Here is a 26,646-nt window from a genome sequence, read left to right as displayed (position 1 = left end):
ACGTTCACCGGCAGCGTATCAACCATAGGAGGATCTCGCGACGCGACAGAGATGTCTTTTGGCCGGAAATATGTCCAGCTTTTGTTTGGTTTTGGTTTTGGAGGTGTGAAAGACTGTCCGATACATGAACAACCGATGCCTGCGCTGTAACTGCTGAGGCGTTTGCTTCTGCGGTGAATGGGTCGAGGGGCAGCGGATGAAACAATCCGAGCAGGACGGGGGCGCAACCGATCCCGAGGGCGATGGAAATACTGGAATTCTGAAGGAGCTTGATGATGGGGATATCTGGGCGAGAGCGAGAGATTCTCGACCGCTGGACAGAATGGAAAGTAATGATGATGAGAAGAGAGAAAAAAAGAGAAGAGAGTCGCGGAAGGAGGCGAAGAGAAATATCTTTCTTATTGCGGGACTAGGCGCTACTTCTGGGTAGGGAATAGGCGGGAGGATCTCGGGTGCGCTAAAAGCTGGTTAACCAGAGTCACCAAGAAGCCCTGCGAAGGGACCAGGAGGATCACTTACCGGGAACTTTGGTCAATTTTCGAGGGGGGACAAGTTTCGGACAAAGGCAAAGAATCGAGAGGCTGAGTTGGTTGGGCGAGTGGACGAGGTGAATGATGTGAATGGCCAGTTTGGAAGTTGTGCGAGTTTGTGCGGTGGAATTTAAAGAGAGAAGCCGAGGATGCATGGTGCCATGCAGTTACTGATGCTACTTTGTCCCTGGTGGCCCGACGGAGGTAGACAATCCATTGTGGCTGCCCGGAATTATGGACCCTAGGCACCCGGACTACCTGGGGACCCCTAAAGCATCGTACCTAACCTCTGGACATACCTAGACCCCAGGTGGCTTACATTAGGTGAGCTTTGTAGGGGTCCAGCTGAGGCAGGCACGGCAGTGTCCACGATTGCCTGCGCTGCACTTGAACGTCGTTCATAACTCTACCAGAGTCTTGCCTTGTTGTATGGACTTGTTGTCGACTACCATCATCTGAATCAAGTAAACGCTCGCTTCTATGTAATCAAATCCTAGATCAAACGGTCCTTCTTCTGTATGATACCCTATTTCAAGGAACAGACGCCCCAGATCAATCCACTGGGCAAGGCTACCACCAGTCTTCCCATGTCTTCTGGTACCACACCCGAAGCTCTCTGTCTGGTATACGTACATACCTCCGAGCAAGACATCCTCCCTTTGCACCACGGATAGGGCGCGCGCAGTCCTTCCCTCCTCCACCGTGGCTGACTTGGAGTCCCCGATTGGCGGTGTAGCATTGCCCAGGCTGGAAGGACTTCGAGCTCGGGAGAATTGTGAGGACATACCTCGTACATGAATGAATATCCACCCATACCCAGCATCAGTCAGTCGTGATTGCTACGGACTGCGGGCAATTGCGGCTTTGGAATTGTCAATTACATACATTCCTGAGATGCTTTCTTCCAACAGCTGAAGGCGACGACACCCGATGTCCACTTTCGTCGTTCCCTCTACAACATCAAGCCTGTCAACCACACAATGCCTCGTATTTGTCCTAATCCTTACCATCCCGAGACTAGCCCTTGTCCATCTACGACGACGTCCATGGTGTACGAACTACAGTACACCTGTGTCGGACCGCAAAGGACATTTTGAATAGCTCTTTAAGATATTGTTTCCGATGAAAATGCCTTAAATCATCTGCGAAAGCCCTGCTCACTATTTTCCTCGTATCCTCTGCTTGGTGAGCAGCCACAGAGCAAAAGTAGCAGTCCCGCAGGCGAGCGAGAAAGATTTTCTCCGACCACCTCCACCACCCGGACTTGGAACTATAGACTTTTTCCGGGCAGATGAGTTCACCACTATATTCAACGTTGTTGCTGTGACGGTGAGGTGGTGTCGCTGCCTATTGTGGTGAGGTATTGCAACTACTTGGCAAGGTAACAGCCCGGTTTAAAGGCGCACAACTTGTTTATTTCGTAGCTCTCCCTCACAGCTATTCATAGTGTTCGAACTACTGGTTGCAACGACATCCTCTATACGCGGATTCGAAATCAACTCTCCAAAGTGCTCCACGACAAACAAAAGGCCCACTCACCGCTGGGAAATGGTTTGAGCCCTCGGACATCCACCCATCCCTCCTAATCTCACACAAAACGTGAGGCAGCGTCGCCGGCGAGATGTCTGAAACTACGCGTGCAAACCTCGTCTACATAGACTGGTCTCTGTACCTCGTCACAGATTCGACACCCGCCATCCTGGGAGACAAGGATATTCTGCACATCGTCGATGAAGCATGCCAGGGTGGCGTAGGCGTGGTGCAGTATCGTGAGAAACATGCCGATACCGGCATCATGGTCGATGTGGCCTCCAAACTCCACGCCATCACGCAGAAACACGGAGTTCCCCTCTTGATCAACGACCGTGTCGACGTGTGCATGGCCGTCGGCGCCGAAGGCGTCCACATAGGTCAGGATGACATGGCCGTTGCTCGCGCCAGACAGCTCCTCGGACCAGGGGCCATCATAGGGGTCACAGCCTCGTCGCCGGTAGAGGCTGACAAGGCCATCAAGGACGGTGCAGATTACCTGGGAATTGGCACTACGTTCGCCACGCCCACAAAGACGGACACAAAGCACATTATCGGAACGCGGGGCCTCCAGGAGATTCTGGCCACCTGCGACACCGGTACCGCAAAGTCCGTCCCCTGTGTGGCTATTGGCAGTATCAACGCCACGAACGTTCAGCGCGTGCTGCATCAGTCCGCCTTTGACACAAACCGCCTGAGCGGGATCGCCGTGGTCAGTGCCATCATGGCGTCGACCGACCCCAAAACATCCGCAAGCACACTTCTCGACTTGATCAAATCGGCGCCTGAAAAGTTCTACGCGGCTGTTCCTCCACACATACCTGTGACCACCGATGTCAACACGCTCATCGCCCAAGTTCCTAAAATCATCAGGGCACATTTCTCGTCTGGCGTCATCTGCCACAACATGACCAACACGGTGGTGCAGAATTTCGTCGCCAACGTCTGTCTCTGCACGGGCGCCTCGCCAATCATGTCGGAGCACGAGGGCGAAGCCGCAGATCTAGCTAAACTCGGCGGCGCGCTTGTCGTCAATATTGGAACCATCACGCCAGACAAGTTGGAGGCATGGGTTGCAGGCATAAAGGCGTACAACGCTGTCGGCGCACCGATCCTGCTCGACCCGGTTGGCGGTGGTGCGACAGCCGTGCGCCGTGCTGCGATCGAGCGCCTCCTCACAGCGGGCTTCTTCAGCGTTATCAAGGGCAATGAGGGCGAGATCGCTGCCGTAGCGGGCACATCCACGACGCAGCAGCGAGGCGTGGATTCTGGACCCTCGACCTCGAGCCCCGAGCAGAAAGCCCAACTGGTCAAGAGCCTGGCGCGGCGTGAGCGCTGTATCGTCCTCATGACGGGCAAAACCGACTACCTGTCCGACGGGACACGCACGCTCGCCATCCACAACGGCTCGGCCTGGCTGAGCAAGGTCACCGGGTCGGGATGCGCCCTGGGCGCCGTCATCGCCAGCTACCTGGCCGTGCACCCGGACGACAAGTTCCTCGCCGCCCTCGCTGGGATCCTGCATTTCGAACTCGCCTCCGAAGACGTTGCCAGCTTTTCCGACGGGCCCGGCTCGTTTGTGCGCTTGTTTCTGGATTCACTTTATCGCCGGGGAACAAAGATGGTCAGCGAAGAGAACGGCGAGTCCCAGGCCGAGGAGTTCGCTTCATTCGTCGAAGTGGAAATGATTCTGTGAAAGCACGAGAGGAAAAGTAGTAGAAAAATGGGCCTACGGATGAGGGAAGAAACGAACAAATAGAAGAGTGAACTATCATAATCATTGTGCATCGCCATTTTGTCCCTGGTTTCTTTTCCTCTGTGGCGTACAATGGCCAGAGAAATCTTCAATGCTAAATTCTACTCGTCTAGACAGCTACACCAGCCTTCGGCACAAGGTCGAATGTCTTGCTCAATATCTAATCTCAACCACCATCCACTTCCCTCCCCCCAGCCAGCATCGCCATCACCGCCGGAGATTGGCCTTTCCTCAACACCTCTCAGAGCAGTGGCGATCATAAAATCCTGGTCGTACGCTACGAGTTCGATCTGTACGTCTTCAACCCGCTTGCCGCGGAGCAGGGTGGTCATGCCCCTTTCGGCTTGCTGCGGAGGTGTCCATTTTGCGCTTTCCACTGGGGAGGGATGGTGTCCTACACCGGGGCCGTTGGGGGAGGAGGTTGCCGGGAGGGGTGGCTCGAGAAGAGATGGTGTGCTTGGGGAGTCCGGGAAGGGAGAGAGGTAGTCGTGGGAACGATTGCGAGCGTGAGCATGGGGGTGAACCATTGTGGTGCTAGGTATTGAGAGCTTTTTGGGTTTGCCCTCGATCGGGGAGGCGAAGGATGGTCTTCTCTGCGCATACATGTCGGCAGCAGGGATCGAGGATGTCCGACGGTGTGTGCCGGGTGATGAACCCGGGTTTATGAGAAAACTCTCAACAGATTCGCGCTTTGAGTGCGTGTCAGTGGTTGCAGCACCATCGCTACCACGCTGAATGGATGTGTCGACCGGAGGTACAGAAGAGAAGTGCCCCTGAGATTTCCTGTGCGCGTAGATGTCGGCGGATGCGGGAAGGGGCATGCCTTGTGACTCTATGATGGCGTGTGTGTTGCTGCTGTTCTTAGGCTGGTGATTCGATGCCGCGGATTGATGCAAGTCAGGCTTGGGGAGCAGTGGGGCAGGGGGAGCATGAACGTCGAGGAACTCGAGCTCTCTCAACCAGCTAGCAAGTAGTCCCTCACCCACCATCTTGATATATGCCTCCTTTAGACTCCAATACGCATAGAACCGGCGCAACTTCATGTTGATGATCTTGGCCTCGTGCTTCGAGAAGGGGTTGTTTGTCCCGCTGCCCGGCCCGTCTGTGGGCGAGGAAGCAGCTGATGAAGAGCTTGAATCACTTGCCCATTCGCCTTCCTCACGCTCTTTGATTGGGACGTGGATTGGCATCTGACGCATGTGGCGTCTCTCGCGGTCAGAGAACATCTCCGCGAAAATTTCAATCCACTCGTCGAATTTGGACTGTGTGGTGAGATCTTTCGGAGTGCGTTTGTCTTCGTTTGTGCAGGCTATATCCACTCCAACGCGGACAAGATCAGGATGGTCAAACGCTTTGCACGTCGGGTGACTGGCCAGGTCTATTTGCGCAAATGAATCTAGAACTGTGGGAGAAAGCGGGCCGGGATTCGGCACGACAGATGAAGGAAGCTGGGGGGTAGGCGTGGAGCAGCCGATGATGACGACGAGGCCGGCTTGGTGAGAGACATTGAATTCGAGGCCTCTTATCAAGCTAGATTCTCCGTCGGCTGGGTCACTGTCGTCGTAGATGTCAGTGGTGGACCAGTTCTCGGGCGGTTCCCAATAAGGACGTCGATGAGGAGCGGGTGTTCGTGATATCTGAACCTCGGACCAGGGGATCTTTGCACGGCGGTGGATGAACGTGTATTTCAGAAGGGCGCTTGCAAGAGACATGAAGCGATCTGCGGGGCGAATGAACCGTGTTATTGCTTCTTCATCGGAACGCCTCAGGGTCGAGAGCAGGGGAAGGGAGTGGAGCGATTTAGGGTTGTGTGGTTGGGGCACATAGGGCCGGGTATCAAGGTACCAACGGTTGATAGTGGTGGTAAAGTTGGCAGGACAATGAGGCGACATAGTGCAAGACTGCTCGTACTTTCGTACTTTGGTACTTTTGGTGATATCAAGCCGGCGTTGATTCGAGTAGTGGAATAGTGACCGATAAGGGCGACGTGAGTCAAGTCTGTAAGCTGCGGGATCCCGCGCCTCCTCTTACAACCACAAAAGTGTGAAACAGCGTATGCTCAAGAACACCCTACCGGCGACAGGATCTCCATTCACCGAAGAAGAGTCTCGCGCGACATCCAGTCAATGACCGAAAAGGGCTCGAGCTTGCAATGGCCTGCTGGAGCTGCCGCTAGACTGCGTGAAGATGGCTGAGTTGTAAAGGTCTATCAGGAGCTGGTTAGTGGGATTATGGAGTCTATAGTCTAGATTATAGAAGAGAGAGATTAAAGAAGGTAAGAACAAAGAAGAGATGTCTGATAGCATTCAGGAGACAAAGTCTTAATTTAGCAATAGGCCGAACGGGTGATCAACGGCGTCGAGGGTTCAGAGGGTGGCCAGATCAGAGGGTTCCACAAGGCTGATGGGTTTCGCTGTCTCGAGGGGCCTGATGGTGCCAGATGGAGATGAGATGAGCGTCTTATTGGATGGAAAAGCATCAAAGGTCGATAGAAGGATTGTCTCGGGCTGCTGATGGTTGTTCAGGTTTCGTAAGGGGAAGAAGTCGATGAGGTCGGCGAACGACGGAGATGGCCAATCAAAAATGGTGCAGGCAATCAAAGCCACCACAGCCACTCGCAGCCACCGCAGTCGCCACAGGGCGGAATGAATCATTGTCGTATTGAATTTTTTTCCAAGACGAGCAACATGACTAACCACGAGCCACGGCGAGAAGACCATCCTTTTATTCGCTGCGACTATCAGCCAGCCGTCTATTCCACCGGTCTCCTATCTAACACATCGTCTATTGAGATTACCTGCTATCCCCTCCCTCCCACCTTCGACACACGTTCCTTCGTACATGAGGTGTCAATGACAATCACCGTCGGCGTGTTGGCCCTGCAAGGCGCCTTCTTGGAACATCTGGTACTGCTGCAGAGAGCCGCCGATTACTTGCGCCGCGAGGGCACTGCAGCCTCTTTCGAGTTTACAGAAGTGAGAAACGCAAGAGATTTGGCTCGTTGTGATGCTTTGATCATTCCTGGCGGCGAAAGTACAACCATCTCCCTCGTCGCCGCCCAGTCGGGATTGCTGGAACCGCTGAGAGAATTCGTCAAGTAGGACAGCAACCCTTATCTCCTCAGCATTCTGACATGATGACTGACGTGTACCTCTTCCAGAGTCCACCGCAAACCAACGTGGGGAACTTGCGCCGGGTTGATTCTGCTCGCGGAGGCGGCTAATGCTACTAAGAAAGGCGGACAGGATTTGATAGGGGGACTCGACGTGCGGGTGAATCGAAACCATTTTGGACGACAGGTAGAGAGCTTCCAGGCAGACCTTGACTTGCCCTTCTTGCATGGCGATGGCGCAATTGACAAGACGCCCTTTCCTGGCATCTTTATTCGCGCTCCCGTGGTCGAAAAGATTCTTCCCAACGTGCAAGGCATCCAGGAAAGCGAACAACAACTTGCGGAGACAGTCGTTGCCCCACACAAGTCTGCCAGAGACGAGCATGCCCGACAGGCCATGAGCTCTCACGTCGATATCATGGGAAAATTGCCCGGTCGCTTGAAGAAAGCAGCCGGCATGGGCTCTGAAGTGCACGCTGGCGAGGAAGTGGGGGATATCATTGCCGTCAAGCAAGGTAACGTCTTCGGAACCAGCTTTCATCCTGAATTGACCTCGGATATTCGGATCCATGTTTGGTGGTTAAGGCAGGTTATGGATGCAGTCGGCACGGCGAACGGAGTTTCATGATTCCAGCACTTTGGATAGAGTTCCTGCACATTTTGAACAAGAGCATCATCTGCCGCCACCATATTCTTCTTCCTCCTTTTTCCTCTCTGCGTCAATCGCTCGGCCATAGCCTCCTCTTCCAGGGTCGAACTCGTCTCGGTATTCGTCCCTGACCTGGCCGCCCGATTTGCCGCGGCCGTACTGTCTGCCCTCTTGGAATCCAGCATCCAGGTCAGTTCGGATGACGCGTTCATCGAGCTTGGTGCCGCCAATATATTTCATACAATCCAGTGCCTCTTGATGTGTGTAGTATTCCACAAAGCAAAAGCCACACGGAGTCTTTTGGAAACGGTCCAAACCCATGATGAGACGTTTGATTTCGCCGCATTTGGAGAAGAGCTCGTGAATCTGTTCCTCAGTGGTGTAGAATGACCTGCGCACAATTTAGTCTCGATGCTCAGCACGAGGTGTCACGTAGCAGACGAACAGGTTTCCCACGTAGAGAGTGGTTGCATCCTTCAGCAGGTCATCTTGCTCTGTTTGCCTGTCACCATCTTCAGGCTGGTCTCGACCATACTTGCGCTTCTTCTTCAAAGTGCGTCAGCTCAGATCTTGCGTTATTCGGTATATTAGAAGAGACCAACCCTTGCGGAGTAGTAGGTACTTGGCCTGTCTAGCCTCTCGACCGTGGACATATTGTTTCGCCCTTCTGGAGCAGTAATGAGAGATTGAATGATAGAGAAATGAGGCCAAGTTGCGCCGCGTCTTCTCCTCGCGCGATCGCACCGCCTAATTAGGCTTAAACCACCACAGAATTCTATCCAATCACATTGAGATTCTTTTTCCGCCGCTTTTATCCAGTTCACCACACTTCTTTCGTGACCTTCTACTACTGAATACCCAAGCCACTTCTCCGTTGACCATCCGACCAACGACGAGTAGTATGTTTTGGGACAGTGGTACTATACTATCGGTCATTGGCAGACGGGTCCAACGAAGGTGACGTTAGGACAATGACGAGCTACTCAGAATACTCTGTTGACGATGAGATTGCCACACTCGTTGCGAAGACATCAGCTACCCGCTCGACATGTGGTGTTCAAGCAAAAGAATTCGCCCGGGGCACTGTTGTTCCTGTTGAGGTCCAGGGTGCGTGCAACTACTCGGTATGGAGACTGATGCGCTAGCCAGAAAAATTACCCATCGATATAACCAGAAGTCTCCTTCAAAGAAGTGATCCGCGTGGAAACGGAAGCAAAACAACCACTTTACGTCTATTTGAAGAGCCATTGCCTGGGTATCACTCATATGGACTCGGTGCTGGCACGCGTTCCCCTGTAAACACGCCTGAGAACTTCGCATGGCGGAAAAATCTGATGAGAGATGTGGCACGGTATATTGAGTCTTAACGAGAGGACAACATTCGGACCATCAGACTCGCGGATACCACTGGTCTGCCGCTTTCTACTGCCTTCACTAGCCGACTCGCGAATGCTTACAATGGATAGACAGATACGTGATTGTTCATGGATAAAGAGCTAGAAACGTGGCTGAAACGAGCATCGGTGTAGGCCACGCTCAGGTCACGCTCAGGTCGTCAACACTGTCTAATTCAGGATGCGGTTTCCAGGCATTCAACACCTTATGGTTCCCGATATCATCTTTGCATAGGTCTCGTTTGCTTTACAAAGAACCCCCAGCCCGTCGTCTGGGAAGGAGTGTACCCCTTCACGGCTGATAAATGCTGTTTCCTATGCAGTTCTGCTTTGTCCAACGCTCAAGACACGATATCATCCATTGACCATCCAATTCCACCTGTTTCTAACCACCATGGGATATTGGGCAAATGTGAACGTCATGGCGGATCTGAAAGGATTGGGCTAAGCGTCATCTTCGTTACAAGGAGCATTCGACCAGAACGTCCCAGGTGCATTTAGTTTCTGTCAGGGTCTTTCTGATGCCACGGCGAGACCGGCGATAGAGGTGAGGAAGGGAATGAAGTCGAGGAAAGAGAGAAATATCGAGAGGGCCGAAGAAAGAGGTTTTATAAATGATAAAAGCGGCGGCGCGTCTCGCTCGCGACCATACCAGAAATGGTAGGGCGGCGCGTAAACCGCAGGTAGATTTCCCAGCACCGCCTTAACGAGGAAAATGTTCAACAACTGACATATGCGAGACTGCACCTTTGTAACACCTCGTGTGGCACAGATTGTAGAAACTCTGCTACTGCAATGTGCGCCTGTCCTTGCTATTGTTTCTCTCGTTAAACAGCCACAATGCCCAAAGTCATTGGGTACACACCCCCGTTCCTGGCGCGACCTTCGCCTGGATCAAAGATCTTCACAGACCCCGAACCTCAGTCGCCCGCCTCTCCGTCCAAACGCACCTCTTATCTCGGTGCGCTTCCTTCGACACAATACCAAGGGCCCAGGAGATTGGTCGCTAGAAGGGGGACGGATATCTTTGCGGTCGTGGGAAACAAAATCAGATGGGCAGATCTGAGCGCACTTCGAGACGAATGGGAGGACAACACCCAGTCTGGCACCAGTCGCTTTGGTCTGTCTCGCTCTGATGCCACAGAGTCTCCCCGTGACAGTGTTTACAGAGTATGTGGAATCACTGGGTCTTACAGAGAGATAATGTTGACATAAACGTAGACGTTGGCTGTTCCTGTCTATTATCAGATTCGCCAGATTTCAATCTCGCCCTCTGGCCTTTTCCTGGCCATCTGCACAGAACATACCGTCCACATCGCAGTGCTTCCAGATCCATCACGATTGAAGGAGCATGACCGCTCACCATTGAAAGTAAAAACATATCAGCTTGGTCCGACTGTCCATGTCATCCCAGAATCTCCGCTTGCATCTGTGTTATGGCATCCTTTGGCCTACGCCACTGCTTCTACCGACTGTCTGGTCACTGTGACAGCTGAAGCAGCTGTTCGAGTATGGGAATTTGACAAGGCAAATAGCTGGTCCCTCGACCGTCCCAAACTGGCTGTCGATCTACGGAAACTGGCTGATGGGGTATCATGCGACCAAGACTTTGAGCCGTCTGGTTTCGGCAAAACTCGCGGATTCTCTGTCGACGATTTTGACATGGAGGTTTCTGCTGCGTGTTTTGGTGGTCGAGGGAAAGAGGATGAAGATGCATGGGCTAGCATGACTCTTTGGGTTGCAATGAGGAATGGGGATTTGTACGCTCTATGCCCGTTACTGCCATCGAGGTGGAAACCGACAGCAACAACTATTCCATCGTTGACCACGACTGCTGTGTCGCGCATGGCGTCAATCAACGACGACGAGACAGACATGGACGAAAGACGAGCCGCCGACCAGCAATACGAGTGGGTCCAAGAAATCGACAACGAGGAGCCTCAAATCCATAAATCGACAGACAGCCTGGGCGAGTTTGAGGTTCGGTTCAGGCCGCAAAACCCAAGTGCCATTCCACGTCTCCAGGGGCCCTTCACGATCGTCTCCGATGAGGATGCTTCCGAGATTGAGGTGTCAGATATCCATGTGTTTCCTGCGAAGCTCGATGAAAATGATTTGTTCGATGGCGAAGACGACGACGAAATCGACGAGAATCTCGTCCAGCCTATACCGTTCACAACTATCTGTGTTGCCACCCCTGAGAGCCAAGTTTGGCTTGCCATCGACCTTGATGGAATAACAGGACAGTGGCTGCCCAAGAAAGGGAAAAGTGCATTTGGTGTGCCTTCATCTGACGCTACACCCTTGACACTAGCCGACGTTGTTATGCTTGACGGATCGGGGGCGAACCCTGCTGCCAATTGGCCAGTATTCACTCCAGATATCGCCTCCGCTTATTCCATTTTTGTGACCACCCTGACGCGTGTCTACTCATTGTCATTGAATGACTGGGTTACTCAGCTGGGTGTCGAACTCTCTGGGACACAGCCTGTCGATCCTGGCATGCGAACCAGGCTAGAGACCCGATGTCAGAATCGAGTCTGTGTAATCGACAAGTTGATTGAAGCACGGGAGCAGTCTGAGGCTCTGTCGGCTCCGACTATCATTGACGACACATCACTGGGATACTTGCTCTTGACTGCGAGCTCGACCGCCGCGTACGGAGTAGTTTTCGACCAGATTCCGACCGGCATCTCATCTGTTGGTCCCTCCATTACCGACTTCACTATGTCTTCTACTCATGTGGATTCTCAACTTGCGAATCTGCCAGTGTCGCCTGTCGAAACGGTCCCCACACGAGAGCCGTACTGTCCTCCCAAAATCTTCTACTTGAACCAGCATAGCCCGATCGAATCGATGCGCCAACTCCTGCCGCCACATCTCAAGAAAGCCATCTCCGAACGGCCTATGCGTTTGAGCCCGGCTATGTTAGAAATTATGACCTTCACGCATCGCACGGTTGGCGGGCAGTCTGCTCAATTAGAGAATGCAGCTGCAGAGCTCTTCAGGCGATGTGAGCGCCTAAGAATCGAACTTGCTGGCCAGGTCAAGCAGATGACTGAACTTGCCCAGCAGTTGCAGCGCCTTACCGCCACTACTGAGGAGGATGAAAACGGCCAGGTCAAGGAGAAGAAGTCACCCGAGACCCGGATCAGCGAGGCACGGGAGAAGCAGAGCAACTTGGTGGCGAGGTACGAGGCTTTGAGAAGGAAGGTGGGACGTGTTGGATCGGCGAATAGAGAGCTGAGCTCCAAGGAATTGGCCTGGATGCATGAGATTGAGAGTCTGGGGCAGAATGTTGGCATTGTGGGTAGAGAGGCCAGGCAAGAGAGTGGCGGAGGAGAGACCAATCTCGAAAAGCGATTTGCGATGGTATGTATCTCGATTCTGCTCTCCTTTGTTCCGGAAACACGACTGACATGTAGACTACAGGTCAAACAACTCACTCAATCCCTCGTTGAAGAAGCTCACAGTATCGAAAAACAACAGCAACAGCACCCAGCCTCGCCCAAAGGTCCTCCAGCCCTAGAAGCATCTGTCTCCTCAATCTCGGCATCATCCATCACGCCGTCCATGTCAGCCTCACAAATCACTCTCACGTCCCGGTCCAGCGGAGCGGCTGCATCTCCTAGAAGTTCCAATTTCAGCGGACTGGGCGTCTCCAGTCGACTGCAAAAAGAACGCATCGCGGATATCATGGCGACGGTGGAGAGGGAAGGTGCCGTGATCGAGGCGGCCATGAAAAGACTCGAGAGACTAAAGATGGAGTACTAGGAGTACTTGTGGACGGACCTTGAATCGGGGGAGCATGTCGATGGTGCCCGAAGAGTCTGCAGCAAGGCAACCATAATGTACAAGAACCGGGGGGAGGCGGGCAGTTGAAGGGGATCATCAGTGGAAATCCAGGCGACAAATGCTACCCGACACCTCGTTTACTACGAAGTGCATTAGCACAAGCCATGACTAGACCAAGAGTTGAATAGCGACCACTGAGCCGTATCTTGGTGCTTCGCTTGGTGCCGTGGGTACAGCCAATGGAAGCGCCGATACAAACTCCAGCCCCTGCGCCCGGTGTTGATGAGAGGCAGATTTCAATGAGGCTGTGAGCCTGGCCTCTTCTCTTGCTGAGACCTCAACCTTTCGTCTAGTCGTGATGATTATGTTCTCTTGTACTTTCCATCAGAAACTCTTTGACGTCCTGATCAATTGACCTTGGGATCACATCTCACGAGTCACAGGTTGATGTTGCGGTCATGGCCGAGATTGGCTTGGTGGCCTCATTGTTGGGCATCTCAACCTTCGGTATTCGGTTGACTACGGTCCTCTACAATTTTGGCTCGACTGCTTCATCGGCCAGAGAACAGACGGACTATGTCGCCCGCCATGTCACGCTCTACTCGGATGTTCTCGAAATACTCGCTCAGCGGATCAACGACGACGAACCAATCCACTCCCGCCAGGCTCTTGACCTAGTCAATGACATCTACGGCCATTCTTGTGACCTGTTCGACAAGATCCGAGATCTCCTGCCAGACCGGGCCGACAAGGTCAGCTTCGTGGACAAGATCAAGTGGAATTTCAAGAAGACCAAGGTCGATCTCCTGGTCTCCGAGATCCAGTACTTGAAGAGCACCGTCAATCTCCTGGTGAGCGTCCTGTATGCCGGCCGGACCATACGGAGGCACAAGCGCAAGAAGAAATCCAAAAAGGCAGCGCAGGACGCAATGGCCCAGTTCGCAAGGGCGCAGACTGCCATTGTGGAACAGGTCAACGCAGCCGCCGTAAAGGAAGATTGCCAGGCCAAGGCTGAACAGGACGATCAAACAGCAGACGACGAGATCACTGGCACAAATGGCAATGATAATGACAATGGCAACGGCGGTCGCGTCTCTACGGCTCTGGTCAAGCATTCGCCGCATGTACCACCGTTAATCAACACCACCGCCATGGTCCAATTCAGGCAGCTGGTGGGTCAAGCGAGCGATGTTTCCGAGGAGCGAAGCCTTGTGATGGCCAACTCGGTCGACTTGTTGAGAGATTTGCTTGACCAATGGACCAACCTGGAGGACGACGGCACCGTCACCGCAGCTGCAGCCGCCGCTGCAGATGGAGCCGAGTCCTCCGCTCCACGAGCAGCAGACGAACAGGCGTCCAGTGAAGGCAACACCACGGCCGCAAGCCCGCAGCCGTCCGAAGAAGGGTTATATGACGTCTGGAGAAATCATTACCTTCAGTCGCAAAAAAGAGTGGAGGAGCTCGAGGCTGAACTGTCGAAGATGAAGACATCGCAAACTACCACTTCCCCCGCTGTCCACACCTCTCCTACCGACCCCTTCAGTGGGGGCAATCCAGTGATAGCGGAGGCGGTTGCGGATACAGCTCGCAAACATTTTCTTCCATCAAGGTCGAGTCGTGAGAAGGAAGCAGGGAAGAAAACGCCCGACGGCCGAACGCTAGGACAAAGAGCAGCTCTCGCAGCTGCGGAGGCCCTTGGGATGAGAACATGGAAAACGGCCTCGGGTCGGCAAGATGCAGGTCAGTCGAGACGGTCTTCCAGGATGTCTAGCAAGCTTCCGAAGGATTCGAGGCGGAGAGATGACCATCCGCGAGAACCACGCGTCGTGGGAACGACAGACTCACGCAACAGCCTGTCAGGTCGAGAGGATATGTTCGCCACGAAGGCCGCTGATGATTCTCGCTACACCACGCGACCCAAGGTTGTTCGGGAGGACAGTCTCACTGATCCTTGGGGATATCCCTTGGGACCTTCCACTTCGGGATATCGAAGCCCAGGTGATCGTGACCGTTACCGAGAACGTTCTCGAAGTCGTGATCGGGATATAAGCCCTGGAATTCGTGACCGTTACCGGGAGCGTTCTCAAAGTCGTGATCGGGATGCAAGCCTAGGGGCTGACGACGGCACTTTCGAGTACGAAAACAACTTCAACTACAACAACTACGGCAGCGGCTCCTATGTGCCTCCCCTTGGGGGCTACACCCTTCCTTATGACTCCCGACAACGTTATAAGAGCTATACTGGTGTCGACGGCATCAATGATCGCTCCACAATCCGACCGAACATCATCTTCCGAGAGAGAGTGCGTGACGATGACATCAGACGCCCCGAGGACCCTCGTCTTGATAAAGGGCGTAATAATGAATCTATACGCAAGGAGGACCCCAGGTACCGTGATGATGATTACCCGTACGTACGCAAGGAGGATCCCCGGTACCGTGATGATGATTTCATGTACATACGCAGAGAGGACCCCCGTTACCGTGATGATGATTACATGTACGCACGCTCTAAGGACTCTCGACCCGATATCGACCGCGCCTCGACGGATACTAGGGCTTCTCCCGTCCGTGAGGGAGTGCGTGACGATGTATCCGTTCGCTCTGAGGACCCTCATCTCGTTATCCACCGCTCCTTCACTGACGGGCCAAACATCATCCGCCGTGAGAGGAGCCGTGACAATGTGTTTGTTCGCTCCGAGAGTCCTCTTGTCGGTGGAGCCTCCGCCGCCACCGTCGACGCTGCAGTCAACCCCGTGGGCGGCAGAAGGCGCAATGAGGAACGTGCTCCTTACGTCGATCGAGACGAGTTGTTCGCGAACCCACCACTCCGAACGCACAGAGAAAAGTTGGGCTCAGACCCTCGTGTCAACGACACAATTCGGCGCCACTTCTATACGTGAGTGGCCCGAGTCAACGGGCCCTCTATGTTCCTTGTTCGGCTTGAGGGAGGGGGAAAGGGAGGTCCTTGTCCCTTTCGCTGCTGCTACTCTCACTATCAGTAACCCAGCACACCACGGTTGATGAGGACCGTGTGTCGCCTTTGTGTCGCCTTTGTCACCCAGCCCCTCATTCAGTCAACCAGTCGCCCGTTAAGAAATGAGACGTGATGCATACACGACCTTTCTCAGAACTCGACTACTCCTGTCTAAGCCCAGATGCCCAGGTGCCCAGACGCAAAGCCGTGGATATACATGTACATACCTGTACATACCTGCCCGTCCCTACCAGGAAAGACATATGCCGGTCTACAAAATGCATCCCACATCACGTCGGTTCGCGTAGCTGACACGAGTTTTACAGAAATCAAGTCGACTCCAGCTGGGAGTGGATGCTACAGGGCAACGTTCGACGGTTCCAGAAATTACCAAAGAGTCTTGGAATGGCGAAATATATGTATACAACATGGATGCTATATTCTCTGTGCCATGCGGAAACTATACGCTCCTCCGTGTGTCACGTCTTGGACTTCGCCGGGACTAAAAACCTCTCAACATTAATTTTATCATGGTCAGCTCATCATCGTTATAATAACAACAACATAACTTCTTGTCTTTCCACCTCCTTTTTCCCGTCCTCAGTGGCTCGGCTCGAGAGGAACATGTCTAATCCTTGGCTGCTCCTCTGGTATCTCAAAACCTCAATGTCCTCTCCTCCCCTTTCCTGCTTCGACAGTCATACTCGATCCATCTCGCAACACCACTGCCCCTGCTGACGCCACCTTGGCCTCTGCGCAGCGAGAATTCGTCCACCAGCCTTCCCGCGTTCATCACGTGGCATCCCTCGTAGCTGATCGCAAAGGCCGGCATTTCGGCGTCACAGAGCACCAGTGCCGTGGGCAGTGGGTAGAGGGATAACGACGCGCAGTGATCCCAGAGCTGGGGACGGATCGACAAGGGGAATGGAGAGAGGTGCGACTGGTCCAGGATGGTTTTGATCAGTTTCCTTGCCGCTTGAATGGACGGGGGACTTGATGGCGTCGGGTCTGACGAAGGGACGTGGGAGGTTGCATTCTGGACGGCTTTGTCAAGATTTCTTCTCGGGTTGTCCAGATCCATCTCTTCCATATCCGACTGCGAGGCCTCTTGGCTTTGGTCCTGGACATTAGCGGCGGCGGCGGCGGCTGCTGCTTCGGCGCCCTCGTCATCTCCATCGAGCTTCGGGAAAGTGATGGCAGTGCGTCGGAAGCGGCTTGTGATGTCGTCGCGGAACATCACAATCTCTTCCAATGGTCCAAACAGACTTAATCTTGCTGGGTTCGTCGCCCATATGCTCTCTCCTTTTTGCGCGTCTTTCTCTTTGGATGCACCATGGATCTCGGCATTGGCGGTAGTGAAGGCCCGTCGAACTCTGCTGGTGAACACCTCTGGCACCCCCTGTCTCGGGAGCATGCAACTGGCTCCCGCTGAGAACGAACTCACCCACGGATCGTTGTCTCCCGGGACGAAAATGAATGTCGTGTTTGCCACCAATAAAGGAAACTCTGCCAGGATCGAAGCCAAGGCATCGAAATGTTCTTTATATTCAATGCTTCCACCACCCCTGCTGGATCCTGACATGCTTGCAGCCGAGACGAAGTTGCCCATCATGACGATGGAGAAGGGCAGGTCACTTATATGGCCGGAGCTGGAGGTGCTGTACGATGAAAGAATGGCGCGAATTGCTTCTAGTGTTCGAGGACTGTCAAGGTTACATTCCCCCAACAGGGCAATCTGGCGGCGGGGCGGCTCGGTTTCGATCTGGTCATCATCCGGGACATTGAGAGTCTGGAAGGTAGTGGGTGGTCGGAAGACACGTCGTTGCAGTCGACGCATCTGGCTCCCCAGCGCTTTCTCACTCCCTACCCCGAGAAAGTCGACCCAGCCAAATCCTGCGCCCATGCTCGCATGTGTGTTACCTCCCGAGTCGGCGGAAACACCTAGTGATATAGCTCGTCGTTCGGCTGGCGGCCCGGCCAATGTATGGGCCACAAAAACACCTTTGATCTGTCCACCTACACCCGCGGCCGAACCCAGATTTGAATTGTGAGAGCCGTCTTCTTCGTAAGTTCCTTCCACAAGAATTAGCATGCCAGGACAGAACCACACGCCGTCTTCAGGCACCGGCCGCGCTATTGAGAGGTCGAGGACCACGCTTCCGGATAGGTCTGTCAGGGAGAGATCTCCCGCGGGAGAATGTACCAGCAGGCCGAGCAGAAGGTGGGCAGTTCCTGATCGACCAAGCAGGTTTGCTATTGGCGTAATCTTGTAAGCTTGTTGTATCGTTGTCATGCCACTTGCTGAGTGCATCAGTCTGGGCGGTCGTGTGGTGGTCGCAAATGAGGGAGTCTGGAATGATTCGTTCCGCATTAGGCGCTGGTGGACGAGATGGTAATGATTTCTGAACATCGATATCTTGTGTTGTATCGGAGGGAGTAGGCTGGTTGTCCCGTGGATGGGCTCCAGGCTTTTTGATGAAGTCGAATACATCAGTCGTGGCTGGTCGAACGCCGAAACAACTTTCAGGTATGCCCGAACATCCAACTGAGATTGCTCTTCTTCGTCCACTCGGTCTCGTGAATCCCCATCTTCCACGTTGAGCGCCGAGAGTCCTAAGTTGGACTGGCCGATATCTATATTCACATCTTGTCTACCGGCGGTATATGAGGGTGTTCGGGACAGATTAGGACTCGGTAGTGAACTGTTATTCCGGGAGAGTTTGCCAGTGTCCAGACGCCCGCCTGACATGCACGGTTCTAGAGTCTTCAAGATGTTGGACAGCTTTTTCTCGGGCCCATCCTCGACGAGGAGGCCACCTCCGCACTTTTTCCATGCTTTGGCTATCTCGTCCAATACACGTTCCGCAAGGCCTTCTTCTCGCCAACCGCTGCCACAGAATTTACCAATGAATGTAGAGAGCAAGCCGAGACCTGAGGAGGTCAGGGTTAGGTTGTGTTTTTTCGTGAGGGTCCTGAAAGCCACAGGTCTGAGAGTTTGAGGGGGAAGAAGGATCGGTAAGACTGTTGGAGCAGCGCTGTGTGTAGTTATGCTAGTGTTCAATTGCGCTGCAAAGGGCTTTGCAACTTCTGTCGGTCGGCTCTTGATGGGGTATGCCGGTGTACCGAAACCCGGCGATGAGGAGAGTAATTGTTCTTCAGTCTGCAGGTTAGACCCGGCTTTGTATGTTCGCCTGGGTAGCCCAGGCGTCGAAATGGGCTCCTCCATGACTGAATTGATTGAGGAGGGTGTACAGCACCTGGGATAAGGTGAAAGGAGGAGAAAAGTTGAGCCTCGACGCGTAAACAAATCACTTTACGCGCGTGCCGCGTCGGGGACAAGGATGTGACGTGACCTTTTTTACACACAACCAACACTGTCACGCTCTTCACTTTCTCCTTCAACTCTCCACCATATTCTATCTACCCTTCACTACCGTTCATCTCACTCATCATCGCGATTTTTGTCCTTCCACAACTTTGCATTCATCGCGCGTCATGGCTGCGACTACTGACGAAACTCCCCAGTCCAACCCGGAGCCGACCCAGCAAGAGCAGTTGGCGGATCTTATCGCAAAGGCGACCGCCGAATATGCGGTCAAACACTACCCAGAGGCGGCAGAGCTGTATTCCCAGGCGACGGAGCTGCAAGCAGAGCTCAATGGAGAGATGGCGCTCGAGAACGCCGACCTCTTATACTCGTACGGAAAATGCTTGTTCTATCTGGCGCAGCAAACAAGCTCGGTCTTGGGCGGCACCGCGGCATCAGCGCAATTATCCTCGAGCAAATCGCGAAAATCTGGAAAGAAGAGAAAAGCAAACGGCGCAGGAAAAGCAGCGGTGTCTACAAACGGAGGGGAGGCTGGCGAAAGCTCCAAGTTGATGGATGCGATCTCAGAGGAGCCAGTGTCCAATGTCGCTGATATCGTCCCCAAGGAGGACGTGCAGCCTCAGGAGACCGCTTCAGACAAGCCATACTTTCAGATTTCGGGTGATGCCGAAGGTTGGGATGACTCGGATGAGGAGGAAGCAGACCAGGAAGAGGAGGGTGAAGAAGAAGAAGAAGAGGACGATGACTTCGCCACGGCCTACGAGCTTTTGGATCTGGCGCGCATTCTGTACCTCAAGAAGTTGGATCAAAGTCAGGAACACGCACTCGAAGACTCCGAGAAAGGCAAATATGTTGCATCAATAGACCTTACACCAGAGGTCAAGTCACTGAAGACCCGCGTGGCAGACATTTATGATCTGCAATCAGAAGTGTCTCTGGAAGGTGAGAAATACTCGAATGCCGTCACAGATCTCAAGGCGTGTCTTGCCCTGAGGGAGGAGCTTGAACCTCCAGAGTCGAGTATTCTAGCCGAATGTCACTACAAGCTCAGTCTGGCTCTCGAGTTCAATTCTCAGACACAACAGCATGATGAGCAGGGAAATCCAACCGGTGACTTGCAAGTTGATTGGGATATCAGGAACGAGGCTATCGCCCAGCAAGAGAAGGCGATTGAAAGTTGTAAATTGCGTGTCCACAAAGAAACAGCTGCGTTGGACAAGCTCGAAGCAGGTCCGCAAAAAGATAAGGCTATGGCTCAGATTGAGGATGTTCAAGATATGATTACAGAAATGGAAGTGCGGCTGGCAGAGCTCCGCAAGCCACCCGTCAGCGTCAAAGCGGAGTCGGAAATTCAGATGAAAGAACAAATCTCCGGTGTGCTGGGCAGTCTGTTGGGAAGCGGCGTATCCGAAGAGGAGAAGAAACAGAAACTGGCCCAAGTGGCGGAGACCGCGACTGATGTATCAGGGTTGGTCAAGCGAAAGAAGCCAAAGAACACACAAGCCAATGGAGGAGATAGTGGCTTAGGATCCTCTGCTTCGACTCCAGCTGCGGAAGGATCTTCAAACCTGGGCAAACGAAAGGTGGGATTCGTGGACGATGTGGAGGGCGGTGAGGGGGGGAAAAAAGCGAAGGTAGAGGATGCCGAAGACTCTGGACACTGATGGAATTGAAGGAACACTGGGTTCTGATGTGAGATGGGCACTGCTGTTGCTGTTGGCAGCGGAAACACCACGGCCACTCCAATGACCTTCAACATCTCAATACCCTGGTTCCAGTTTGCCAATCACTTCTGATGTACAATAGCCATAGCCTCGACCTCATACAACCATTCCGGCGTAGCCAGCGCCGCAACACCCACCAGCGTGCTCGGCGGGCGGTGATCACCCAAGAACTTGGAATAAGCCTCGGACCGCGACGTGTCGGTGGGATCCAGGTTGACCACGAACTGGGTCATCTTGACGATGTCGGCGGGCGTAGCGCCCACGGCCGCTAAACATCTGCCCAGGTTTGCCAGCGCGGTCTCGACCTGCGCGATGAAGGATGGGGGTGTGGTTTTAGTCTTGGGATCAACGCCGACCTGGCCTGCGATTGTAACCAAAGTGCTTGTGGCCGAGAGAGGCGTGAGTTGAACGTGGGAATATGTCGGGCGTGGAGGGGGGACATCAGGCGGGTTGATCAATCGGATAGACATATTGAGTGGGTTGGTGATGGCTTCAGCGGCGAAGCTTCGAAGGTCGGTTCGGCCTGGAGGCGATGAGTGACCTTTGAAGGTATAGAATGGCTGAGATGGTGGTTGCGGTGCCTTGTTGGTATATGAACAGGTTATGTAAGCCCTTATCGGGTTACCCCGCGGGCTCGCGGATTTCCCCGTTCTCTCTTTCACGAACGGCGTACAAATACGGCTAGTACATCGAGTCGGATTAACTGATCATCCGAGATTGTTGGCTGCGGGAACGTGACCTCCTAAACGCGGGGTTTTCTTCCCATCTCCGTTTTTCGCTTTTGGTCTACGAGTAGACAACCAACCAGACTTGTGGTGCGTGCCTCGGGATCCGGCATCTTGCAGCAGTTCCCATCATCCCGTGTGATATTACCTCCTGTCCTTGCTCTCGGTATCGGTCTCCACTGTTCATTCTCACAGCTTGAATGTCGCGACGCTCTCCTCAACGGACCTTAAGAGCCTGGCGCCAATGTCCACTTACACCGCTGTCCACACCTCTCCTACCGACGCCTCCGAGGAGAGAAACTCCTCTGTCTCCGAGAGTGATGCCGAGAATGACGATGGCAATGCCGATAATCCGCCGGAAAATGGCACCACCACGAGCAAAAAGAGAAAGAGGCTCCTGAAAATCTCGTAAGAAGTCTCCTCGCTCCTCTCCGCCTCCATCTACTATTATCGACTCTAACTGTCATTTTTAGCTGTGAGCTCTGTAAGGTCCGTAGGAACAAGTTCTGAGCGTGTTGACTTACAGTGTGTTTAATCAGTCGGAGCAGGCCCGGAAAGTCAAGTGCGACAGAGCAGAGCCCGCTTGTGGCTGGTGTGCACGCAACAACCGAACATGTGTTTACAAAGAGCGTCAAAAGCCCGGCCTTCGGGTCGGCTACGGTCGCGAACTAGAAGAGAAGATCCATCGCCTCGAAGCGCTGCTCCAGGTTATGGGTCGCCGCCTCGAAGAACATATCGCTGAACATGGGGACTTTTCCACCCATCGACCGGGCTCCGTTCGTCTTTCTCATCCAACCCAATCCGCTTCGTTCAACACTTATGCCCAGACCGACCCTCGCCCGTCAACAGCCAGTATCGTTTCTCAAGACACTCCCAGTTCCGATCCCAGATGGCCTGTCGCCAATGCCTATGAACGAATGCAGTACCCTCGACCTCAAGATGCTATGTCCATCCGATCCGTTGTGGACAACGGTAGTCACGACATGGCGGGCCAAAGCGAAAGAGGCCATTCGGCTGCTTGGTTTCCATCAGCTACCCCTGCGCCGTCGATACCGGATTCGGAGCTTCCTCCATACGACTTGCTATATACCTTGGTCGATCTCTACTTCAAACACGTCAACCCGTGGTCTCCTATCCTGGATCGCAAGGCCACATTCGATGCCTTTTTCGGCTCGCAATCGATGAACGAATCGGAAAAGGTGCTCATGCATGCCATTGTCGCCACTACGATGCGCTTCTCCAAGGACCCCCGTCTTACACCAGAGTCAAGGGGCCAGTTTCACGAGATCTCCAGACGAAAGATCATGATGTATGCTTTGGACCACCCGAACGTCCGCGCCCTTCAAGCGCTGGTAATCCTTGCCGTTGATGTGCTCGGGACGTCAAACGGTCAGCAGGGCTGGAATCTCCTGGCCCTCATTACGCGCAATATCGTTCAACTCGGACTGGATGTGGAGAAGAGTGCTTACGTTGAGTCCAGTACTTATCCGTCAGCCACGCTTCTGCAGGCGGCACAACCTCAGTCTTGGATCGAGAACGAAGAGCGTCGCCGTCTGTGTTGGATGACATTTATTCTCGATAGATATGCGACTGTTGCTACCGCGGACACCTTTACCCTCGACGAAAGAGAAATGGACCGATGTCTCCCATGTCGCTATGATCTGTTTTCACGAAACGAACCTGTTGAGACAAGATGGCGTCGACGAGGCGCACCGTCGGAACTGATAGTGAATAAACCAGAAAATCTGGGAAGTTTCTCCTACCACTGTGAAGTGCTTGGGATCTTGAGTCGCATCCATCGGTTCCTCCATCAACCTCTCGATATCAGCCGCCACTCCGATATACAGCGGTGGCGTGAAACCTACCGTGGGCTGGATGGCGAGCTGAATGATTGGCTACAGAATCTGCCTGGCGAATACGGGAAGATCTCTCAACTCTGCCACTCAGATCCGGGAAGTCGGATCTCCAACTGGATAATGCTGCATGCGGCGTTTGTCACGTCTGTGATCCGTCTGCATTCTTCTGCTGCTTATCCAACGCTCAAATCACCTGTTTTCACACCGTCATACCACGCGATTCAACGTTGTTTAGGCGCCGTGGAGAGCTTGAGGGAGATCGCACAAGACGTGATGAACACCGGCATGCTTGCGCTTCTCGGCCACCCTTTTGCCTTTGCCCTTTGGGTTTCTGCCAGGCTCCTGCTCGTCCATGCAGCAACCATGGAGTGTGAAGTTGATCCGAAAATCATGTTCTTCATCTCCACTCTTGAACAGATGGGGCAACACTGGCAAGTTGCCGGAGATTATGCAAGGATATTGAACGATGTGGTGCAAGAGGGCAGCAACGGGTCGGGTAGAACATTCACCGCAATGAGAAGGTAAGTGTCTTGGGTCTTTTGACTGCTCAGTGCGACGGAAACTGATGAGCCATTCTTCAGATGTGCTTACGAACTGAATCTCCTTACCTCCCAACGTCCCCGTTCCGTCCTCGACACCGTTACCACACACAACTCATCGCAAAGCGAGCTGGAATTTTTGGAGGTGTTTGATTTTTTCAACTACCCTCGACTGAATGCTATTGCAGGCAACAACGCCTTTGATCCAACCGTGTCGGTTACAAACCAGAACCAGACGACGCCGACGCAGGGTCAGCCAACGAGCTATCGAGCCACGCCGGCCTTTGTCATTCCGAATCCAGAGAGCGACTGGTTGATCTTCAAGCCGCCGTATGAGTAGATGCGCTTTCCCTGTGGCGGCTACTCTTCTACCCACTCAACAGCCGCCACAAAGTCCTGATGTCTAGGATGAGATGCTGCTGTACCTGCTCAGCGCGGGAAATCTTTTGATTCAATTCGCAGACTTGGACAGAGTAAGACAAATCATCAATCTCCGATCCGGGACAACCCAGAAAGCCCAAATGGGACAGTTGTGGGCGGAAACACCCGGCCTATTTCCGTGAAGCCAAACCTGAATAATCGCTCGTTGGACTGTATCAAGGAAAATAGGCCGTAAACACTCGGACATACCGCACACGTCAGTATATTCATAAATATAATCAGAGGTGGGGAGCATAAGACCAGCTTCACCTGTTAGTTGAGCCATCTTATATCTACACCTATGATCACCACTCAACTCTTTCCCTTAATCGTCTCGTGAAATCTGCCACTGTCCTAGTACCATTCAGGTAGGAGGAATCTACGTATGAAGTAGATGGCAGTGCGGCACTAGATGCCCATTCTTCTCCCCTCAAGCCACGCAAACCTACGCAACCACATGACCACACAAGACCTACACATCCAGCACCGACGTTGCTTTGCAGACGGCAAACCCGCCGAACTGAAGCACGCTGGCACCCACAAACAGGTCCTTGTACACGTGTGCGGCCGTCATGAAACTCAGCGTTGCCCCGTTGTCAAAGTAGATAAGCTCGGGCGTGTAGTTGGACTCACGGCGCAGGCGCAACGCCGCGGCTGGCACCAGGAATTCCTTGCCCAGCGATTTGACGTTTTCGAGGTATTTGGAAAGGTTTTCGAGCGTGGGGAAAACTGAGGCGGAGAGAGGGATGCGGTCGTCAGCATCGGGTCTAGAGATTGCTACGCAGAGAAGAGGGACGGGTTAGGCTGGCTTACCTGCCACGATGAGGTCGCCTGTGGTCGGAACGATGTTGATGTTATCTGCCGCAGCTCCCAGATCCTGGTGGTGATGGTGCGTAGAAAGGTAAGCAGCTGACTTGTTTGGTTTTGTTTGTTTGTCTGCGTGGCCAATGCTGGCGGATGCGAAACACTTACCACGGTCTGCAAATATGTCAAGCTCTTGTCTCCGTGCACCTCGAACACAGTCACCGTTCCGTTCTTCGAGTCGCCGACGTACAGACGGTCTTTCCACACGTTGATCCCGTTGGCGCCTGTGAAGGTGCCCGAGACCTGTCTGCAGAGGATTTCCTGATAATCACACAAACACACAGGTGAGGACAGATTCACAACTCGCGCGTCGACGACCACCTACATCTGCCTCTGCGTTGCAGTATTGAACATTGGTTGCCCAGCCCCAGGGCCCGAACGCCTCCTCCATTGTCCGCAACGGACCTCCTGCGAAGTAATGGTCGTTGGTCACAAAGAAGTCCCTGTGAGAGGGTCAGCTCTATCTGTCATTCTCGGAGGAACGGGTCGACTGCGTTACAATGGTCCCGTCGCGGCTACTCCGTTGGCTGTCTTGATATTCGGATGCTTGACGTTCTTCACCAGCTCGACCTCGTCAGATCCAAGCGTATGCGCGAATATGGCAATCGAGTCGCCGCTGCGAGCGTGGTTGACTGCAAAGATGTGGATCTATATAACTCAATTCCCTGGTCAAACTCGACTCTCTCTCAACACGATCTTCAAGGAGAAGGGAAAGGCAAATGACTGACTCGAGAGGCTTCTTCAGGGAGTGGAAAGATGTCAATACCGTGGGTAATGAAGTCACCTTCCAGGCCTTTGATCTGTAGCTCTGTCGTCTGGCCGGTCTCCAGATCGTGCTTGAACAGCTGCTCACGAAAGGAAGACTCGGCCCGGAGCGAGACGGTGCGCACGCCTGCGCATGGGTACCAATGGGTTCTCTCGACGGGATCTCCGCAGGACAAGAAGGCCGTGTGGGACGGGAAATGGATCTTGACGTCCTCGCACGCGTTGGCGGCCTTGATGACCTGGCAGTCGTGGTTGTTGAGTGCCGAGCTGTTCTCCCAGCGCACGAGTCTGGTCTTGTCGATTTCCACGCGCCCAACGAGTCGGCCGAGCTGGGAGGACTGGTTGTACAGGAGGACGGCGACCAGGGGCAGCAACAGAGACACACGGAGAATGCCTGACATGGTGCTTTGTTCTCGGCTTCAGCACTCTGAGTAAGATGATTGGGAAAAGAGAGCTGCGAACGATTTTGATGCTGAACGAGACAAGTTTGGTCAGACGTTTCGGAGAAGAACGACCCAGCAACATGATTCCTTGCCGAGGTCGATAGCCTATGAACATTGGGCCACAAGGTGGTGTTGATCAACTGGACTTCCTGTCATCCCTGACCTTTTACATACGATGAAGCCGGATCCGGACGAGAGCGAGACTGAAGGTCAGGCCATGGAGGTCAGAAGTGATGAGC

The 26,646-nt window shown here is 53.5% G+C and overlaps 11 protein-coding genes across 11 annotated transcripts; 6 read left to right on the top strand and 5 right to left on the bottom strand.

Annotated features, from left to right (window-relative positions):
• Positions 1–2,151: 2,151 nt before the first annotated feature.
• AYO21_05258 (hypothetical protein) lies at positions 2,152–3,756 on the top strand (the record flags this gene model as incomplete). The annotated part of the gene is made up of 1 exon (XM_022655228.1): positions 2,152–3,756. One exon carries the CDS (start codon positions 2,152–2,154, stop codon positions 3,754–3,756), a length of 1,605 nt encoding a protein of 534 aa, XP_022512509.1.
• Positions 3,757–3,917: 161 nt separating this feature from the next.
• AYO21_05257 (hypothetical protein) lies at positions 3,918–5,708 on the bottom strand (the record flags this gene model as incomplete). Its single annotated transcript, XM_022655227.1, has 1 exon — positions 3,918–5,708. The coding sequence occupies one exon, from the start codon at positions 5,706–5,708 to the stop codon at positions 3,918–3,920; it is 1,791 nt and encodes a 596-aa protein (XP_022512508.1).
• Positions 5,709–6,668: 960 nt separating this feature from the next.
• Positions 6,669–7,556, top strand: AYO21_05256 (pyridoxal 5'-phosphate synthase, glutaminase subunit Pdx2; the record flags this gene model as incomplete). The annotated part of the gene is made up of 2 exons (XM_022655226.1): positions 6,669–6,913; positions 6,977–7,556. 2 exons carry the CDS (start codon positions 6,669–6,671, stop codon positions 7,554–7,556), a joined length of 825 nt encoding a protein of 274 aa, XP_022512507.1.
• Positions 7,557–7,601: 45 nt separating this feature from the next.
• On the bottom strand, positions 7,602–8,230 carry AYO21_05255 (nuclear cap-binding protein subunit 2; the record flags this gene model as incomplete). The annotated part of the gene is made up of 3 exons (XM_022655225.1): positions 7,602–7,968; positions 8,023–8,123; positions 8,180–8,230. 3 exons carry the CDS (start codon positions 8,228–8,230, stop codon positions 7,602–7,604), a joined length of 519 nt encoding a protein of 172 aa, XP_022512506.1.
• A 1,581-nt stretch (positions 8,231–9,811) lies between these two features.
• AYO21_05254 (hypothetical protein) lies at positions 9,812–12,745 on the top strand (the record flags this gene model as incomplete). The annotated part of the gene is made up of 3 exons (XM_022655224.1): positions 9,812–10,141; positions 10,193–12,343; positions 12,404–12,745. The coding sequence occupies 3 exons, from the start codon at positions 9,812–9,814 to the stop codon at positions 12,743–12,745; spliced, it is 2,823 nt and encodes a 940-aa protein (XP_022512505.1).
• Positions 12,746–13,224: 479 nt separating this feature from the next.
• On the top strand, positions 13,225–15,669 carry AYO21_05253 (hypothetical protein; the record flags this gene model as incomplete). Its single annotated transcript, XM_022655223.1, has 1 exon — positions 13,225–15,669. One exon carries the CDS (start codon positions 13,225–13,227, stop codon positions 15,667–15,669), a length of 2,445 nt encoding a protein of 814 aa, XP_022512504.1.
• A 729-nt stretch (positions 15,670–16,398) lies between these two features.
• Positions 16,399–18,969, bottom strand: AYO21_05252 (hypothetical protein; the record flags this gene model as incomplete). Its single annotated transcript, XM_022655222.1, has 1 exon — positions 16,399–18,969. One exon carries the CDS (start codon positions 18,967–18,969, stop codon positions 16,399–16,401), a length of 2,571 nt encoding a protein of 856 aa, XP_022512503.1.
• Positions 18,970–19,238: 269 nt separating this feature from the next.
• On the top strand, positions 19,239–20,735 carry AYO21_05251 (hypothetical protein; the record flags this gene model as incomplete). Its single annotated transcript, XM_022655221.1, has 1 exon — positions 19,239–20,735. The coding sequence occupies one exon, from the start codon at positions 19,239–19,241 to the stop codon at positions 20,733–20,735; it is 1,497 nt and encodes a 498-aa protein (XP_022512502.1).
• A 122-nt stretch (positions 20,736–20,857) lies between these two features.
• On the bottom strand, positions 20,858–21,265 carry AYO21_05250 (hypothetical protein; the record flags this gene model as incomplete). Its single annotated transcript, XM_022655220.1, has 1 exon — positions 20,858–21,265. The coding sequence occupies one exon, from the start codon at positions 21,263–21,265 to the stop codon at positions 20,858–20,860; it is 408 nt and encodes a 135-aa protein (XP_022512501.1).
• Positions 21,266–21,764: 499 nt separating this feature from the next.
• AYO21_05249 (hypothetical protein) lies at positions 21,765–24,255 on the top strand (the record flags this gene model as incomplete). The annotated part of the gene is made up of 3 exons (XM_022655219.1): positions 21,765–21,928; positions 22,047–23,897; positions 23,958–24,255. 3 exons carry the CDS (start codon positions 21,765–21,767, stop codon positions 24,253–24,255), a joined length of 2,313 nt encoding a protein of 770 aa, XP_022512500.1.
• A 552-nt stretch (positions 24,256–24,807) lies between these two features.
• Positions 24,808–26,365, bottom strand: AYO21_05248 (hypothetical protein; the record flags this gene model as incomplete). The annotated part of the gene is made up of 6 exons (XM_022655218.1): positions 24,808–25,064; positions 25,149–25,212; positions 25,308–25,460; positions 25,525–25,642; positions 25,699–25,847; positions 25,928–26,365. 6 exons carry the CDS (start codon positions 26,363–26,365, stop codon positions 24,808–24,810), a joined length of 1,179 nt encoding a protein of 392 aa, XP_022512499.1.
• Positions 26,366–26,646: the final 281 nt, after the last annotated feature.

Source organism: Fonsecaea monophora (assembly GCF_001642475.1).
Source record: "Fonsecaea monophora strain CBS 269.37 chromosome Unknown Scaff32, whole genome shotgun sequence".
Classification (NCBI taxonomy): Eukaryota; Fungi; Ascomycota; class Eurotiomycetes; order Chaetothyriales; family Herpotrichiellaceae; genus Fonsecaea; species Fonsecaea monophora.
Note: the sequence above shows the minus strand (reverse complement) of the source record. Positions and strands in the feature narration are given on the sequence as shown.